This window comes from Schistocerca cancellata, chromosome 5 (genome assembly GCF_023864275.1).
Source record: "Schistocerca cancellata isolate TAMUIC-IGC-003103 chromosome 5, iqSchCanc2.1, whole genome shotgun sequence".
Classification (NCBI taxonomy): domain Eukaryota; kingdom Metazoa; phylum Arthropoda; class Insecta; order Orthoptera; family Acrididae; genus Schistocerca; species Schistocerca cancellata.
In genome coordinates, this window is record NC_064630.1 from 375,220,597 (window position 1) to 375,240,705 (window position 20,109).

At 39.8% G+C, this 20,109-nt stretch overlaps 1 protein-coding gene across 3 annotated transcripts in view; it reads right to left on the reverse strand.

The window, feature by feature from the left end:
• LOC126188992 (tyrosine-protein kinase Abl) overlaps nt 1-20,109 on the reverse strand; it is a 469,368-nt gene that overhangs the window by 6,268 nt on the left and 442,991 nt on the right. For all 3 annotated transcript variants that reach the window (XM_049930790.1, XM_049930788.1, XM_049930789.1), the window contains exon 14: nt 11,850-12,091. In XM_049930790.1, the coding sequence (XP_049786747.1) occupies nt 11,850-12,091 (242 nt within the window). The remainder of the gene's footprint in view (nt 1-11,849; nt 12,092-20,109) is intronic.

Sequence of the window (20,109 nt, forward strand, 5' to 3'; positions counted from 1 at the left end):
GGATTCTTATCATCAGACCAACTACAAAATTGCTAAATTTTCCACACTGATTTACTTTATCAGCACCTATGCCCCTGCATGTTCGATGGCTTTAGTTGGTCAGAAGAATGTAATAATAAAATTACATACTGTTTCATGGGACACAGGAATCCTTGCTGTTTTTGAATGAAGGAGAGAAGATCAGTATTTACTAAATTATTCTAACCGAAGTGTTATATTAAATGAAAACCAAAGTAAGATGAGGTTTAACAGTTTTTGAAAGTATAAGCACAAAAAATAATGGTTACTAGTCCAGCAGAAGAATAAACATATACTGGCAGGTAACTGGAGGGGAAAAACTACAAATGGACTAATCACATAATTTTCAGACAGATAGTTCTAGATCACAATACTCCTAAGAATGTTTTTAAAAAAATGAACAACATGCCATTGCATAAACTTTGTATTTCTGAAACCATTAACTTAAATGATCAAAAATAGCTAAAAATCAACAATGGAAAATCTAGGAAGGAGTAATGACCATATGAAAAAGATAAGATTTGCTACTCACCATACAGAGCAGACGTTGAGTTTTTGACAGGCACAACAAAAAGACTGCTATACATCTGAGCTTTCATCTGAAAGACCTCCTTCAGAAGTGGAAAAAACACACACACACACACACACACACACACACACACACACACACACACACACACACACACATGACCACTGTCTCTGGCCATTGAGGCCAGGCTGAGTACACCAACTGCACCTGATGGAACAAGCAATCTGTAGGTGGAGTTGGGAGGAGGGAGGAGAGAGTGAGGAGGAGGCTGGGTCAGGGACAGGGAGCAATAAAAGGGTAGGGGTGGACAAGGGTGTACTGCTGCTTATGGGGGCATGCACGACATTGTGGGGACAGGATAGGGCTGCTAGGTGCAGTTGGGGGATTTGAGGTAGAGGGGAGGGGCAAGGGGAACAGAAATGGAGAGTACTATAGGAGGATAAAACAGACTGGTTGGTGTGCTGGTGGAACAGAAGGCTACATAGTGCTGGAATAATGGGATCACCATAGGGGATAAGTGGGTGAAAGGACAGGGACCAATGAAGGTTGAGGCCAGGATGCTTATAGGAACATAGGATATATAGGAGAGAGATTTCCCACCTGCATTATATGACTACCTCTTGTCGTGTCCTGAAATAATGACTATCCTATCTGCTACCTTTCCCACAGTAGTATTCCACCACCCATCAAATCTACACAATAACCTTGTCCATCCCCACTCCAACCCCTTGCCCCCCCCCCCCTGACTTAGCAATAGACCTAGATGCAGGATCTGTCTCATATGTCCTCCCACTACCACCTACTCCAGTCTGGTCACAGGCCTCTCCTATCTCATCGGAGGCAGGGCTACCTGTGAAAGCAGTCATGTGATTTACAAACAAGCTACAACCACTGTGCTGCTTTCTACATCGGCAAGACAACTAACAAGCTGTCTGTCAGCAATGTGCTTCACTTCAATGCCTCTTTCACGGCCTACCTGGATCCTTCTTGCCAACACCAGCTTTCCTGAATTGTGCAGGTGGGAACTCTCCTTGCAGTATATGCTGCATACCTGCCTGTAACCCTCACCCACCAACCTTCAATAGCCTCTGTCCTTCACCCACCTATCCCCTTTCCTATCTCCACACTTCAGCACTATAGAGTCTTCTATTTCACCCACCCCCCCCCCCCAGTCTTTTTTCCCCTCCTCTTCCTTTCTGCTCACCTCCTCCCTCCCTCCTCAAACCTCCGAACTGTACCTGGCAGCCATGCCCCATCCCCACCAGAGGAAGTTGTGCTTGTGTGAATGTCTGACCGAAACCTTAAATGTATAGCACTCTTTTTCTTGTGCCCGGCTGCAACTCAACAAAAATAGGTAAATATGTCTATAAACTTTACATGCAATACCCTACAGCACAACATATTTTGTAACACAATTTCCAAGCGGTTGCTGTCTGCTTTACTACATATGATATTTGAATTCTTGCCATCAAAAAACTTTGTAGATGGTAGCTAAGCACATAATGTGGAGTGAATTTCCATCAGCCACAATTCAGGAATGATTCCTGTCACTGTCATCTATCTCCCGTTCACTATCCCTCATACTTCTCTAGTAGCCTGTAATACATAACATAATCGTTACCAGCAATAACTTATTGTAACTGATCAAAGCATGAGTATTCTGTCAAGATGAGAATTTGACAATCTGGTACAATGGATCAGACACTTTGAATGCCACAAGTGCAACACTTTTTTTTCTTTCTTGATGTGAGGACGCTACAGACTGTTCTGTTTCCTGTATCTCAAATCGATCAGTTGTTCATTTTCACGATCACCTTAGTGCATTTACTTCTCTGGCATAATCTCTCTCACTCCTTGAAGTCACATTTCTCTTGAACAACGAGTTGTTCTGCATCTTTCTGGACATTACTCCAATACCTTTTCATGACAAGTTTATTTCTCCATTCTCCTACCATGACGATTCCAAAAGAGTTGCCAATTCTTGTAACCTAGTAATCAAAACTTGTCCTGCTATCTCCATTTCTGATATGCTACAAGCATATGCCACAAGGCCCTACAAGCATTTAACTGATGACCCATTTCCTGGGCTTTTATCACATTTTCAGTGCTATCTGTATTATGACAACATTCTAAATATATTTTCGTGTTCTTCCTTACCATGGATGACTGTAATATAAACACATTTGCAACTCATTGTTAGCCACTGGAAGTCTTGAAATCAGTGGTTGAACATGCTTTCTTGGCAATTGAATATTAACACTTTCCTGACTGGGCAAAGGGGATGTAGTGCAATTGACTGATAGTGTGCTTTTTCATAGTTTTTCTGAATTTTGTGCAGCAGGCTCTACTGCACGTAACTTACATCAGTTTATTGCATTTGAAAGAAGGGTCTTTTTTCTGTGAAATACCGCAAAGAAACAGACTTGTTTCAGTTATTTTGAAATGAAAACTTTCATTTTCTAAATTGAGATAGAATTCCAAGTCACTAGTAATGAAAATAAAACCCTTTAAAGGGTACATTTTTACTAAAAATTAATCGGTTGCATTTTGAAAACTTAAGTCGTGTATCACATTCTTCACAATAGTACCAGGTATCTTTCCTTGTCACTTTCTCAGATCTTGCTTTGCTTCATTCTGCACAAACATTACATCTCCTCCGAGGCCATTTAGACATTTCTGCAGCCAGAATCAATTTAAGAAAATGTATCTCACTGAGTCTGTTTACAGGTGAAATATTTGGGGTGGAAGTTAATTCGACTAGACAGCCTTTGTATATCAAAGATGCTACAATTCAGTACCAAATTCAAAAAGGTATGTGATAGTAAGCCTCTACTTTTTATATAAAACTTACAAACTGAGGGAGCATTTTTTCAAAACTTCATAAATACAACGGATACTGTTTTTCATGAAAGGAGTTTTTCTGTTTTCACTTAAATACATTCGAGTGTTTGAATTTTTAGATGACTACTAGATATCAGTGATATTAAGAAAATGTTCAATGAAATAAAATTAAAATTTGATTTTTGTAACAGAATATTAAGGTGTGATTTTTCCAGTTTTTTCAAGAGATGATAAATGCATACAATCATTGCTAGTATCAGTTATGTTGCCTTCTTTATTTAAATGTATTTTTTCCACAACTAATTTTTTATAATGTTTATTATATACCTGCATCATTGTAAAAGGCACATTTTTGCATATATTATTATATAAAGCAGTTTTTTTAAATTTATAGTTTTTGACTTTGTTGAGAACACAAACAATAATAAGAGAAATACAATAATAGCAATGGTAACTATTTTAACATAATTGTTTGACTCATATCATTATTATCATGAAGTATGAAATAAGTAACACAAAAATTATTGCATGTTGCAATCACATTTTTTACTGTGAAGTTTTTCCTGTTACAGCCATACATTATTCCTCTAGAACATTTTGGTAAAACTCCTTTGCATCATCTGCAACTTCAAAATATTTAGCAAGGCAGAAACATCTTTCTTCTTTTCTTTGCATCATCTGTAATTTCAAAATTACATCTTTCTTCTTTCCTTTGCTCATCATATTTTGTTTTGGTAGAACTGTGTATGTTAGTACTGTTGGATGGCATGGTTTCGTTCATCTCAGGATGTCAACTTGTGCTGGATCTCTACAGTATGTATCACTCAAAAACACATTAACAATCTTCTTCTCTTTCTTGTCAGAGACGAAATGCTGATTGTTAATTTTGAAAGGTAGCTTGGATTTTAGTACTTTCTGTGCACTATCTTCTAGGTTTTTAACAGTCCAGTCGGTGTTTAGGACTTTATGAGTATCATGATTTTCTAAAATATCATAATATTCTTTAGGAGACAAACACTTGGTCCTGTTATTTTAAGAAGTCTTTGAGCAGTCACATATCTGGGAACCTATTCTGTAGCCTCGTGGTGTGGATGTATGTAGTTATCGCCACGAACAGGGAAGAAGTGACAAATATTATTGAACTTCGTGCTCTTTTCCAAGAATGCTGTAGGGTTGTTCTCGTACAAATGTTTTTATTTTGGCTGCTGCAACAATATGAGAACAGGTGTAAGTCAGAAAGGAAGTCCAGCAAAGCCGAAGCAACATGATTGCATCCTCTTGACGATTTTGTCTCCAACTGGGTGTAGAAAACAATGCTTTCAGTCTTTTGCTCCTTAACATGGGTCATGGTGCATGGATTATGTAATCAAACTTGTTTAGCATACAAAACATCACTGATCATAATTTTGGAATACGCTGGTTTTGCTACATGCCAAAGCAAATCTTAAGGGCAGTTTGTTTATCTTCCTTCATTGTATCATAAAACCTCTTTGCACAAATGTTATGTAATTTGTATCTAGTTTACAGTTCATTCTTCTTCTGCAGGTAAGTTTCTGTTTTTATTTCCATTAAACCGACCTTACAAGTGAAGCAGGAATCACTATGAGGTGTCCTGAATGATAGACTGACATGTTTGTAAAATATATGCTAGTATTTTGGTAGGGAACATTGTTCCAGTTCTAAATTTTTTCCTTTCTTCACAGAATCTCCCTAAAATTTGACTGACAGAAGGCAAATAAACCTCTTAGACTTCCCCCTTTCATGATGGTTCTCTCTGCATCTATATTTTTTTAATATCAATCTTAATGACAACAGTTATCTCCTTTTGAACCTTCTCTGTTCTGACGCCTCCTCTCCTTTCCTTTGGACATCTCTCTCTTGCAGGAAATCTTCTTGCTAGATATGATAATTCTCCTTTGACATGGCAGATAGTCCTTGGAAAGTGGCAGTACATACAGGCACTACTTCACCATTTATTTTTTTAATGGTATATTTCACTGTCATTGTATTCTTCCTTTTTCCATTCTTCGTGTCCATTATTCTGCACTGAGGTGAAGAAATATTAATAAATTTTAACAGAAACTTATCTTGGTCCATTTTATTATTTAATGGTGTCATGTAATGATGAAAGTGGGAAATATCTTCATGACAGAGTTCAACAGCTTTGTATTCTTTCATTCCTTAGCTATTGAAGACGAAACTTCAGGTCCATGATTGAATTTGATGATAGATTCCTTTCTACACTTTTTGATTCTCATTTCAGATCGATGTAAATTGTTCTTGAATTGGTATTTTCTCCCACCGAAACATTCTTTGATCTGTAAGACGTTCTTTGAATCACAAGAATCATCATCCACCCTGCTTCAGGTTGCAATACATCTTCGTAGATGTACTGTGAGGTTCAAATGAACACTTGGGTAAAAGTAAGCTGCAGGTGTTGTGACGACAATGAAATCTGTTTGCAACACTATTCCCATCAGTCAGTACTGTTACAACAATGAGTAACATTATTTAAAGAAACCAATATACCCTATTATTGTTAACTGCTTGCTGTAGAAAAAGAGCTGAGACACCACAGAGTAATTACATTACATTTGTCAACTTTTGCTGTAACTGTAAGAATGTATATATCGTGTTTTGCTAAAACTTCATGATTTGGAGTGTTCATACACACACAACAGTAGCTGTCTATTGCTAAAACTGGGTCCAGCAGTTGTTGTAGAAGAACAACATCATATCATTACCATGCCTAACTCGATTTTGGAATTTTTTGCATCAAGTTTTGAAAAAATGCTCCTCACACAGTGCAGTTGTGCAATCATCCATCTTTTATTGTGTACACATGACCAGTTTTGGAACAATTAAAGTTCCATCATCTGGTGTAGAAAAGAAAATCACTGAATCACTGAGACCATCCTAACCCCTTTGACGATACAAATTTAATTGTTCCGAAACCAGTCATGTGTACACAACAAAAGATTGTGGATTAAGCAACTGTCCTGCGGTTTCTTCATTTTCAAATTTCTCATGTTGACTTTAGATGTAATCATTTTATGTTTAGTTGTCAAATGAAATACATTCCTAGTACATTCCCAAGAAAACTCTAGTCCTACATAAAATCACGAAGGTGACTGAAGGCTTCTATCCAGTCATTCATTGACCAATCTGGTGTGGCAGTACAAGACAGCAAAAAGCAAGCTGAAGTTTTAAATTTTGCAATGAAGAAACCGTTCATGCAGGAGTATCTTACAAACATACTGTTATTTGACCATCACACATACTCCCATATGGAGGACATAATTGGCCCCTTACTTGGCTTGCACTTACCGTGAATCTCACCCAGCGCAAAGCCCCAAGTGACTAGAAAAAAGCGCATGTCTCCTGTATATAAGAATGGTTAAAGAACTGACCCACACAATTACAGACCAAAAACCTCAACATTGGTTTGCTGCAAAATTCTGGAACATAAGTTAGAATTTAATACAGATCCTTGAGGTGGCAATGCACAGTTTTAGAAAGCACTTTTCATATGGAACTCAGCTTGCCCTTTTCTCACATAATATACTGTGAACTATGAATGAAGGGCAACAGCCAGATTCCACATTCCTAGAATTCCTACGGTACTCCATTGCAGACTCTTCAAGATACGAGCCTACAGAATAGGTTCCCAGATACGTGACTGCTCAAAGACTTCTTAAAGTAACAGGACCTAGTATTCATCAGAAACAAGACTATCACCAGGGTGGCCCCAGGGAAGAGTGATAGGATCACTATTATTCTCTATATACATAAATGATCTGATGGACAGGGTGAGCAGCGATCTGTGGCTGTTTGCTGATGATGTTGTGGTGTACAGGGAGGTGTTGAAATTGAGTGATTGTAGGAGGATACAAGATGACTTAGACAAAACTGCTAGTTGGTATGGTGAAAGCTAGTTAGCTGTAAATGTAGAGAAATGTAGGTTAATGTAGATGACTAGGTAAAACAATTCCGGAATGTTCAAATACAGCATTAGTAGTGAGCTGTTTGACCAACCAGGTCAATTTAATATTTCGGCATAACTTTGCAAAGTAATATGAAATAGAATGAGTATGTAAGGATCATAGTAGATGAGGCAAATGGTCGACTTCAGTTGTAGAGTTTTTGGAAATTGTGGTTCATCTGTAAAGGACACCATATTCAGAACACTAGTGGGATCCATTCCTGAGCATTGCTCATGTGTTTGGGGTTCCTGATAAGCTGGGTCAAAGGAAGACATTGAAGCAATACAGAGGTGGGCTGCTAGATCTGTTATTGGCAGGTTTGATCAACATGCAAGTATTACGGAGATGCTTTAGGAACTCAAATTCCCCTGAAGGGGAGATGACATCCTTTTTGAGGACCACTACTGAGAAAATTTAGAGAACCAGCATTTGAAGCTGACAGCAGAACAAGTCCACTGCCGCCGACGTACATTTCACATAAGGATCACCAACATAAGGCAAGAGAGATTAAGGCTTGTATGGAGGCATACAGGCAGTCATTCATTCTTCCCTCGCTCTACACTCCTGGAAATTGAAATAAGAACACCGTGAATTCATTGTCCCAGGAAGGTGAAACTTTATTGACACATTCCTGGGGTCAGATACATCACATGATCACACTGACAGAACCACAGGCACATAGACACAGGCAACAGAGCATGCACAATGTCGGCACTAGTACAGTGTATATCCACCTTTCGCAGCAATGCAGGCTGCTATTCTCCCATGGAGACGATCGTAGAGATGCTGGATGTAGTCCTGTGGAACGGCTTGCCATGCCATTTCCACCTGGCGCCTCAGTTGGACCAGCGTTCGTGCTGGACGTGCAGACCGCGTGAGACGACGCTTCATCCAGTCCCAAACATGCTCAATGGGGGACAGATCCGGAGATCTTGCTGGCCAGGGTAGTTGATTTACACCTTCTAGAGCACGTTGGGTGGCACGGGATACATGCGGACTTGCATTGTCCTGTTGGAACAGCAAGTTCCCTTGCCGGTCTAGGAATGGTAGAACGATGGGTTCGATGACGGTTTGGATGTACCGTGCACTATTCAGTGTCCCCTCGACGATCACCAGTGGTGTACGGCCAGTGTAGGAGATCGTTCCCCACACCATGATGCCGGGTGTTGGCCCTGTGTGCCTCGGTCGTATGCAGTCCTGATTGTGGCGCTCACCTGCACGGCGCCAAACACGCATACGACCATCATTGGCACCAAGGCAGAAGCGACTCTCATCACTGAAGACGACACGTCTCCATTCGTCCCTCCATTCACGCCTGTCGCGACACCACTGGAGGCGGGCTGCACGATGTTGGGGCGTGAGCGGAAGACGGCCTAACGGTGTGCGGGACTGTAGCCCAGCTTCATGGAGACGGTTGCGAATGGTCCTCGCCGATACCCCAGGAGCAACAGTGTCCCTAATTTGCTGGGAAGTGGCGGTGCGGTCCCCTACGGCACTGCGTAGGATCCTACGGTCTTGGCGTGCATCCGTGCGTCGCTGCGGTCCGGTCCCAGGTCGACGGGCACGTGCACCTTCTGCCGACCACTGGCGACAACATCGATGTACTGTGGAGACCTCACGCCCCACGTGTTGAGCAATTCGGCGGTACGTCCACCCGGCCTCCCGCATGCCCACTATACGCCCTCGCTCAAAGTCCGTCAACTGCACATACGGTTCACGTCCACGCTGTCACGGCATGCTACCAGTGTTAAAGACTGCGATGGAGCTCCGTATGCCACGGCAAACTGGCTGACACTGACGGCAGCGGTGCACAAATGCTGCGCAGCTAGCGCCATTCGACGGCCAACACCGCGGTTCCTGGTGTGTCTGCTGTGCCGTGCGTGTGATCATTGCTTGTACAGCCCTCTCGCAGTGTCCGGAGCAAGTATGGTGGGTCTGACACACCGGTGTCAATGTGTTCTTTTTTCCATTTCCAGGAGTGTATTTGCAAAGGGGAAAAAGAAAGGAAATGACAAGAAGTGGTACAGGGACCCTCCACCATGCACCATATGGCAGCCTGCAGAGTTTGCATATGGATTTAGTGTCTTTCCATTTCATAAACAACAAAGCATCTTGTCTGCAAAACCTAAGTTCATTTTTGTTTAAGCTTCTGGCCAATTAGATCTTAGCTAGCCCTATTCTATTTTTCAGCACAGTACTGTAAGGCTTTCTTGAAAGTACATACAAAGCAAGCAGCAGACGACAACTGACGTCTTTTGTGCTGCATATGACATTGTGTGGTATGAGTATGATGTGTGGCAACAAAGGGAACATGAATGCCACAAAGAAAAAGTTGCATTGTTGTCTTAACCCCTTCTCGCCAATATGAGTGACGTGTGCTTACAACTGCATTTTCTCGTGGCAGCAGAAGTATCATAAAGTACTTTTACACAGATGACAGACTTAAGAGAAATGTTGGAGTACATTCACAAACCTGAAAAATGACCAAAATACGTCCTATGTCACTCGTCTTTTTTGGAGTGTACTGTATGCAAAGGAGGGCCTACATCACTCACCTCCAAAGCATGGAATGTCAACGTTTATATGATAGCAAGAGTCCATCACTACTCTTCTTGTGGAGGCTAGTGCTTTCATAGGTAAGAATTCTTTGGATATCATTCTACATGTTACTGGGTTTTTAAGAACCTTGAAGTTGGTACCTCTAATAACACTATCTTCTGTGAATTATCATACTGGTGTCACAACAGACACTCATTTTGAACTGTGCTCTACCTTTGTATGTCCTTTCTTTAAACAACTGCCCATTTTCAGAAAGTGTGAACAAGATTTAAAACTTTTCACTTTTCAAGTAGGCTAGAATGAAAAATGAGACACACAGGAAAACCTGCAAGATATCTTTGGAGCATTACATTCTGAGAAAAAAAATGATGCTATTTATATGACGTAACAAGAACTGCATTTTTAAAAAGTGAAGTACAAGTTGGGAGGCAGAATGGTTAACTTCAAACAGACATCTTCAACTTTTGTAGTCCGGTCTTCCTCAGTTGCATGTAATATTACAGTATATTGATAATTTTTACTTATGGACCATCTGACAGCAACTGAATAAAACACAATTTTAGTACCATACGCGTTTCGCCTTTATTTCCTGCAATGCATCATCAGTGGCCTGGAATATGTACATATGCCTCTATTTAATTTACATTTTTGTCACTGTACCTATAGATTATAAACAGTTCTGGTGGTTGGTATTTCCTATTAAGTAGTAATGTTTTGAACTGTACTTACAGGTTGTGTGGACAATTTCTTACATATTACGCTCCTGTTGCATTTTTGGTGTTGTTGTTCTTATGAAAGCCAATTTGCGTCCCCCCCCCCCTCCCCCCCCCCTTCCACATTCCACAGCACTATGAACTGAATGCTTGTTTCAGTGCAATGTTTTGGTTTCTGTTGCTGACTGTCAAATGTTTTTACCAAAGAACGAATGTTATTGCCAAACATTCAAGTGTAATTATTGAAGTATCTGTGATTTACTTTTGTATGTATTTCTGTGTGCATTTGTGTACGTGTGCATGTGTATGTGTGTTTCAGTATATATATTGCTGGCTGTGCTTGTGTGTGTTTTGGTGTGACACACTTTCTTTTGTGGTGTGTGTGTGTGTGTGTGTGTGTGTGTGTGTGTGTGTGTGTGTGTGTGTGTGTCCAGAAGCTGAAGGGGGAAGAGATTTTGTGCCTTATCTTATCATTTCCTTTATTAAGTGTAGTAGGGAGCCTGTGCTGATGTGTGTTTGTTCATTTATCATGTGTTTGTTTCCTGCTTTGGCTTTCTGGATGTAGAAGTTTTCTTGTGTTTGTATAAGATGTTTGTCATGGTTGCTTATTCTCTCATTATTTTCATTTCTTGTTCCATGTTTGTAGGACGATGGTTATGGTGTTTTAAATGTTCTGCAAATGTGGAATGGTTTGTTTCATACTTCCAACATCTGATATGTTCTTTGTATCGCGTTTCAAAATTCCTGCATGTCATGCCAATGCATACTGCATCACAACTTTGACATTCAAGTTTATATACTCCTGATTGCTGGAATTTGTCCCTCTCGGTAGCTGGCTGGCTTAGGTGTGACTGGAGGGTTTGCCCAGGCTTATATGCTATTTTGAAGCCCTGTCTCTTTAGGATGTTTGTAGCTCTGTGTGTGAGTTTCTGTGTGTAGGCCATGGTGTACCATCTGGTTCTTTTCTGTGTACTGTAACTTCAAACTGATGAACAGGAGAAAGTAAATTGTGTGGAAATCAGTAGGACCCTACTGCCTTCATTCTAAATGTACTGGTTACATGGCAGTTTCATTTTGATACTGAACGGAAGAGTAACATACAGCCTGGTTTGCTAATTAAAATTCAAGGTACACCATCATCAAAAATCTCTATACAAGTTCTTTGTATTTTGACATTAGTGTTTTGAGTAGTCAAATTAGTTTCACCTTTTGGGATGAAGATTCTTTAGTGGCCGAGGCTCGAGACTTCTTTCCTCGTTGCTCTAAGCCTCGATTACCCATGATTGGCGCACGTTTGAAGGAACTAGTGGAAGGAAAGAAAGCTCCTGTGGGTGCATCAGGATAAGAGTGTGCCCCTGAGTCATCAGTATCCGGTGTTTGATCTTGAAGGTCACTCTCACTGTCACCTTTATTGCTAGCTGCCAAGCTCTGCAGATCTCGCGTTATACCTGCAGAGAAACAGTATCTGTGATTACCCTCAGTAAGTGTAATTACAGATAAGATATGCTCAATAAACTAACTCAAAAAATAAATCTTTTAATACATGTGAAAAAATAACAATGACTTTTCCTATCCTGTGTTTATTCTCTAGATACACGTATACACACTACGTGATTCTCTCTCTCTCTCTCTCTCTCTCTCTCTCTCTCTCTCTCTCTCTCACACACACACACACACACACACACACACACACACACACACACACCTTGTATCTTCAAAACATTAGCCAAATCCAAATTTTAATTCTGATATACCCAGAAAGCTCTACATCACAAATTCTCAACTTGTCACCAACAAATGACACATAAATTTAGAAACAATATACTCTAACCATTGGGTATCCAAGCTAAACATGTAATGTGCTTATCACATCACATGGTGATGTAACTGAATAAATAGAGAAAAACTTACTAAAAATTTCAGAGGATAAGATAAGACATAGTTGGGTGAAAAAACACAACACTGCAGTTTTTCATGGAGCAGTTCCATAGAGAGGAAAAAGCTGTTCCTACAACTACTCAAAATGTTCACCTACCATCACGACAAAAATAACCACCACCCCCACACCCACATCAAAATCAAAATTGTAACTTTTAAGCGAGGAATGTGCCATTACAGATAAACAGATTGGCGTGATCGCATTACAAAAATTATGAAAAGGAAATATATGAAAATCTTGAAAAATTGAATGACTGTGATACAGGGAATGGGAATAAGAAGTAGAAGAGCCAGGAATACGCAGATGAACATTCATCTGAGTAATGTTTGCCAACAGTTAGTCCATCCATTAGTCTTAGATTATTTGCAACATGTTTTAAGTATTCGACCTGTTACAGAACACCCTCTGATGAGCCATTTAAGTCTCAAACATGAATATAAAATACTGTAGTTTGATGCTAATTACTATGTGAATTACAAGTAGTTAATAAAGAAGTTCTGGTTATAAGCAAAACAGAAAGTTCATGACGATGTCAGATTTGAGTATACTTAATATCCAGACTCTGTAACTGGTAGGAAAATTTTTTGTTAACAGTGAAGCCACTAATTAGCAAAGTTGTTTAATGACTACCAATGTTCATTAGAATTTATATTTGCCTCATATTCTATTCCCATTGTATGCATTATTTCATCAAAGTTTGCCATATAATACATCAGCAATGTAAAATACTTGCAATATCATTTGTAATTAAAGGCAAATTATGCAGCCGTTTATTACAAATGTAAACATATACTGATTTTCAGTGCTAGCAACCATTTTGAACTATGTGGCTACTATTGAATAAACTCATATTTAATTTGTAACTCCAATTTTTGTTAGGAAAATGACAACTTATACTTTGCTTATAAATTAATCAAATGTAACTCACATTGATAACTTCTGTATATTATCGGGTTTCAAGCTTCTGAATTGTTTATTTCAAAACTACCTATACATACTAATTAGGAAATAATGTACCTAAATTATTCTGTGCACAGTTTATCTCTGTTTACTAATATTCTGTTGTAATTTTGTAAATTTGTATCTTAAACAGTACTACTGAGTGTTACTGTAAGTGTAGATGTGCAACAGCATTGTTATGAAGCACATTGTAGCCAGTTTTCAGAGTGTCAAGATGTATTCAGTTTGTAACCACAATGGTTCACTGTTGCACACAACCTACACAGTAATAAAAAGAGTTCATTGCAACTCCGAACTTTCATTGATGATTTCCACAATGTGGCAAGACCTGTCCCATGCAACCTCCCACCACCACCTACTCCAGTCCTGTAACCCGGAAGGTGTACACGATCAAATGCAGAGCCACGTGTGAAAGCACCCACGTGATTTACCAACTGATATGCCTACACTGTGAAGCCTTCTATGTGGGAATGACCAGCAACAAACTGTCCATTCGCATGAACGGACACAGGCAGACAGTGTTTGTTGGTAATGTGGATCACCCTGTGGCTAAACATCCCTTGGTGCACGGCCAGCACATCTTGGCACAGTGTTACACCGTCCGGGTTATCTGGATACTTCCTACCGACACCAACCTATCAGAACTCTGGATATGGGAACTTGCCCTTAAATATATTCTCTCTTCCCATTACCCACCAGGCCTCAACCTCCGCTAATTTCAAGTTGCCGCCCCTCGTATCTCACCTGTCATTCAACATCTTTGCCTCTGTAATTCCGCCTCGACTGAAATCTCGGCCCTACCTCTATGCATTTACGTGTGTGTGTGTGTGTGTGTGTGGGGGGGGGGGGGGGGGGGGGGGCGCACACACACACATGAGCAAGCAAGCGAGTGTATGCCTGTCCTTTTTCCCCCCGTAAGGTAAGTCTTTCTGCTCCTGGGATTGGCATGACTCCTTATCCTCTCCCTTAAAACCCACATCCTTTCATCTTTCCCTCTCCTTCCCTCTTTCCTGATGAAGCAACCACGGGTTGCGAAAGCTTGAATATTTGTGTGTGTGTTTGTGTGCTTTTTTTATTTATTGTGTCTATCAACATACAAGCGCTTTGTCGTTTGGCAAGTTAAAGCATCTTTGTTTTTTATATACATTTTTCCCACGTGCAATGTTTCCCTCTATTATTTATATACACACACTGACATTTTTAAAAACAGAGTTGTTGTCACATTGAATAGTGAATCAAAGTGATCTATAGTGGTGTGCAAGTAACAAGGCAGCTGCATGGTGGCAAAGCTGAGCATACCCAGTGCCGCTGCCACCAGGGTGGTCTCTGCCTTTGTCTCATGCCATACTTTTCAGCCATTACCTATCCTTATAACTGGCCATATCATGATAAATGTTACACTGGGTCACTATTTAAATTTATATTCTCATAAAACTATCAATGTAGCTTCTTAATGTTATACTTGTTTTGTTTGCTTTACCCCATCTACAATCAACACTACAGTGCCAAAAGTAGCTTCACCATGCCTTAACTAACATGAAATCAAAGCTAAACGTTCTACTGACACCCTGGAGTAGATGCTTTGGTCAGGTGTGGTAGAATGATGCTACTAGCTGGAGCATCATGTGGTACACTACCCCTTATCATTGTGCACTATCCCAACACCCACCTTCTTACACGCACACCACTATGGCACTGGTAAAGAAACTACTTGTGACTTTTGATTTTGACATATTTAAAAAGATAAAGGGTCATCATGTTTCAACCCAAATGAAAATTCGAAGTAATCAATTGCTTTTGGAATGATCAATTTAAAGATGTTATTGTGGTGCTCTACTGTGTCTGGAACTCTTCACTTAATGTTGTTTCAAATTAATAATTAGGACAGAATAGGGTTTGCAAACTAACCTGCTCCAAATTGTTCTAAGTTCCTATCTATTCATGAATCACAGGTGTAATGCGTATGTATTTGCAGTCTCAGAATTTAGATATTGTAATGGAGACTTCAAAGTTAATACCATGAAAATCCTGCAACAAGTGAAAACTACAGCAGCAAAATTTGTGACAGTAATACAATGTGTTATTGTGACAGTAATCCAATGTGTTACACACGCTCATCGATATTTACATGACAACCAAAAGAGAAACAGTCCTAATGTTCATGACACTGCATTAAATAATATTCTTTGAAAATGAATCACGTTACTTGGTGACAGAACATACTGGCAATGTGGCATTCTCATGGTCCTAGTGCAGGTGGTCTGCTGTTGCCTTTTTCTGTCTAGATTTTTTGATGTGTCTAACTTTGTTGATACTACCAAGTGCATGTGCAGTGTAATGTTGAGTTTGTATTGTTACAGGGTATTTCAGAAGTGAAAGGCTGATAGAGCATAAAACAAGATGACTATATAACCTACTTCTGTTACATGATCATCATCATCAAATAATAATAATAATAGGTTATTACCCAGTAAAAGATTGACACTCTTCCTCTATTTCTCTTGTGATTATTGCTCCTTAGGTGATCTGGGGTCCCAAGTCATAAACCACACACTCATTCATAGTGGTGGTCCATGCTGACTGTGCCTGGCACTAGTTAAAGGGGATTGAAGTTGCAACTATTCTCACTTAGCTGCTTTGTCTACAATGTCATTCTCTGAAATGCCATGAGTCTTCAGCGACACATAGCCAATATACTGATCGAAAAAATTTCTAGTTTGTGCGATGAATGGCAGATAACTCTAAATATAGACAAATGTAAGTTATTGCAGGTGAGCAGGAAAAACCATCCCATAACGTTTGAATACAGCGTTAATAGTGTGCTACTTGACACAGTCATGTTGATTAGATATGTAGGCATAACATAGCAAAGTGGAACAAGCATGTATGGAACATAGTGGCATATGGCAACTTCAGTTTACTGGGAGAGTTATAGGAAAGTGTGTTTCATATGTAACAGATATTTCATATAGAACACTAGTGCAGCATATTTGAGAGTGCTGCTCAAGGTCTAGGATCCCCACCAGGCTGGATAAAAGAAAGACATCAAAGCAATTCAAGGCGGGCTGCTAGATTTCAATGAACATGCAAGCATTATGGAGATGCCTTGGGAACTCAAGTGGGAATCACTTGAGGGATGGCGATGTTGTTTTCACTGAAGGCTATTGAGAAAATTTAGAAAACCAACATTTAAAACGGCTGCAGAATGATCCTGCTGTACCAAAGTACATTTTGCATAAGAACCATGAACATAAGGTATGAGAAAATAGGGCTTGTACAGAGGCATACAGATAAGTCATTGCTCCCTTGTTCTATTTGTGAGTGGAACAGGAAGGGAAATGATTAGTAGTGATGTAATGAATCTTTCTCCATGGAAGGGACAGGTGGCCTGCGAATTATATATGTACTTGTAGAATAGAAGCAATAATCTCGCAGTTAACAACACTAATTTGACATTTCTTCATATTGACACCTTTGTATTAGTTTTGCTGCCCTCCTGGTGTCTTTTTATCAGTATATAATCTCCTGTGGAACATAAGAATTAGGCATGTGAACATGGGCTACTGATCTTTAAGTTATTCTTGATGGAATTGACATTTGTGTACATGCCTCAACGATTCTATTGAAGGATCCTTCTATGACATCATTGAAGATATATCTGAAGATACTTCGGATGTATTCTGTAAGTAGTCCCTGTTTCACATCCACAAATATACACACAGTGTTTGGTTTGAGACTAATGTCTTGGTTATTCAAGACCCTATCTCACGCACTACCAAAAACAGTGCTGGAATATTACAGACAATAATGAATTCCTGCATTAACCTGTCTGGGTAGTGGTCCACGTTACACGCCATTTCTGGGATTCAGAGAGACAAATTGATCCCAGATCAAATCCGCCTGTCGGGTTAATGAGGAAGTCCGTTATACTGGCCAGCCAGGATATGGTTTTTAGGCAGTTACCAATATCTGACTAGGTATATATTGGGCTGGTATCCACTTACATGGTTCACAAACATTTGGATAACACTAGATGCAGATACATAGGGTACACAATTCTGTTCGGGCTGGGAGGGGGAATTGCAGTACGGGGTGGTGGGTAGTGATAAGAATAAGAATAAGAATAAGAATAAGAAGAGAAAAAATAATTCCTGTATTAATAATACCAAATTCCATAGATATAGCTTTAAATTTTTTTAATGTAATGAAATATTTCCTTCAAAATTTCATCCTTTTTTCACTACCTTAGGGGGTTGAATATCCAAAAACACAAACATCAATTTTTTTTTCATTCCTAACCAAGACGCCTTTCTTTGATGTAGCTTTGAAAACGATTTAGTAGCTTTTTAATAAACATTTATTTTTAAAAAATTCACCCACTCCTTTACCCCCTTATTTGTTGAACTCCCAAAAATGGTGAAAAAAACATTTTTTTAAATTTCTGAGAGAGAAACCAAATACCAATTTTCATAGTTCCAGCTACAACATTGCCTTAATTGTGACATATTTTCAAAAGCCTTTCATCCCGTATTTCTGCCCTTAGGAGTGGAATTTCAAACAATCCCTTCTTAAACTGTGCCTACAGTCTAAGATCCACACCCTCTCCAAATTTCAAGTTTCTATCCTTCGCAGTTTGTTCTGGGTGATGATATACCAGTGAACTAGTCTGGCCCTATTTGACCCCCATAGGAGTTGAATTTACGAAAACACTAAAACATGTATTTTTGTCTATTTGTAACCAGGAAGTAAAATAGCAGATTTCATAGACTTTTCTTTTTTAATTTCACCCACTATTTCAACCCCAACATAGCCAAATTTTCGAAACTGTTGAAACACGTATTTCTTTATTTGTGACTGAGAAATCAAATATCTAGCTTCAAATTGCCTTAACAGCAACACGTTTTCAATAAATCTTTCATCACCTATTTCGAAAAATTTACAGTACACGATCAACACCCCCTCCAAATTTTGAGTTGCTATGCTTCACGATTTGGGCTATGCGATGATGAGTCAGTCAGTCAGGACATTGCCTTTATAAAGGGTGTTAAAAAAAGTGTCTAATACTTTGAGAGGTGGTAGTACTCATCAAAACAATAAAAATAAGTCCAATAAACTTGGATCTGGAAATGCATATTTTCTGTGATAAACACATGTTTACAGGAGGTGTTTAATGTGGCAGCCACTCATGACAATGCACCCCTCTGTCTCCAGTGTAAAGAAAGACGCACACTTTGAAGTATACCCAGTTGTTGCTCTAGCTGCAGGCATGTACTAAAGATGCGACCATGTAGTGTCCGCACATCATTGATTGGCGTGGCATCGACCAATCCCTTCAAGTGTCCCCATAACAAAAGTCTAGGGGATTGAGGTCTGGCGAACGAGCAGACCAAATTGTGGGCCCCCGCGACTAATCTGCCAGTCCTGAAATGTCTGCATCAGATGTTTGCTCACATTGTGACAAAAGTGTGCTGGTGCACCATCATGCATGAACCACATTTGTGGTGCACTGGCTCAGCCTTAAGCATGACACACAATACTTTAATGGGAAAATTCAGATAAAGTGCCCCAGTTAAGCTTTGTCATAGCATGTAGGGCTCTGTTAATCTATAGCCAAGTACGACTGTCCATAGAGTGATTGAGAATCTGTATTGATGTCCTCTTTCCTGAACTGCTTGGGACTTTACATCTGTCCATACAAGCTGATTATGGAAATTCACAACACCTTCTCTTGTGAACTTGTGAATCCTGCCTGATCATCAGTAAATAAAATCTTGGATGTGAACAGTGGATCTGCTGCACAATTCTGCAGCAGCCACTGACAGAACTGCCGTCTGCCATGATGATCCTGTGGCCTTAGGGCCTGAAGTACTGAAGATGATATGGGTACAGGAATTGTCCATGAAGTAGCCCTCAGACAGGAGAGTGAGACATGCGTTTTGCTGCTGAGCACTGGTCCGAGGGGTTTCTTCCACTGAATGTAGCACATGCTGCTCCATGTCATGTGTGTAGACTATGCGAAGCATTCCCCTGTCAGTATTCTGACGTGCAAGGGTGCCCCTCAGATGCTGAAAAAGTCTGCCTAACAGCTTACCGTAGGGCACTCTGCGCTGTGGATATTTTTCAGTGTAGACGGCATGGGCTCACAGGCTCCTTTAATTTGCTAAACCATAGCAGAATATCATAACTGTCATTTCACTTGTTGAGTAGTAGGCTTCCATTGCTAACGAATAGTGGAAGAGACAAATGTAAATGTACTACACAATTTATATGTACAAAACCTTCAATAACAGTAAATACGTAAGTGAATCCACATTTGAAAGAAGGCAAAACACCATGATGCATATCCAGGGTTGACAGTACTGTACAATAAGGCACACAAACATGACAAAAATTAGTGTAGCTTGCAACATGAATTGAACCACACAACTGACTGCAGACAACCCAATGGTAGGTAGAGTACTGTGAGTAAGACATCACAATACCCTGCTGACATCTGACGGTGCACCAATGCAATGACTGTGCTAATGTCTGCTACCAAGTGTCGCACAGCCCTTCCTATAAACACAT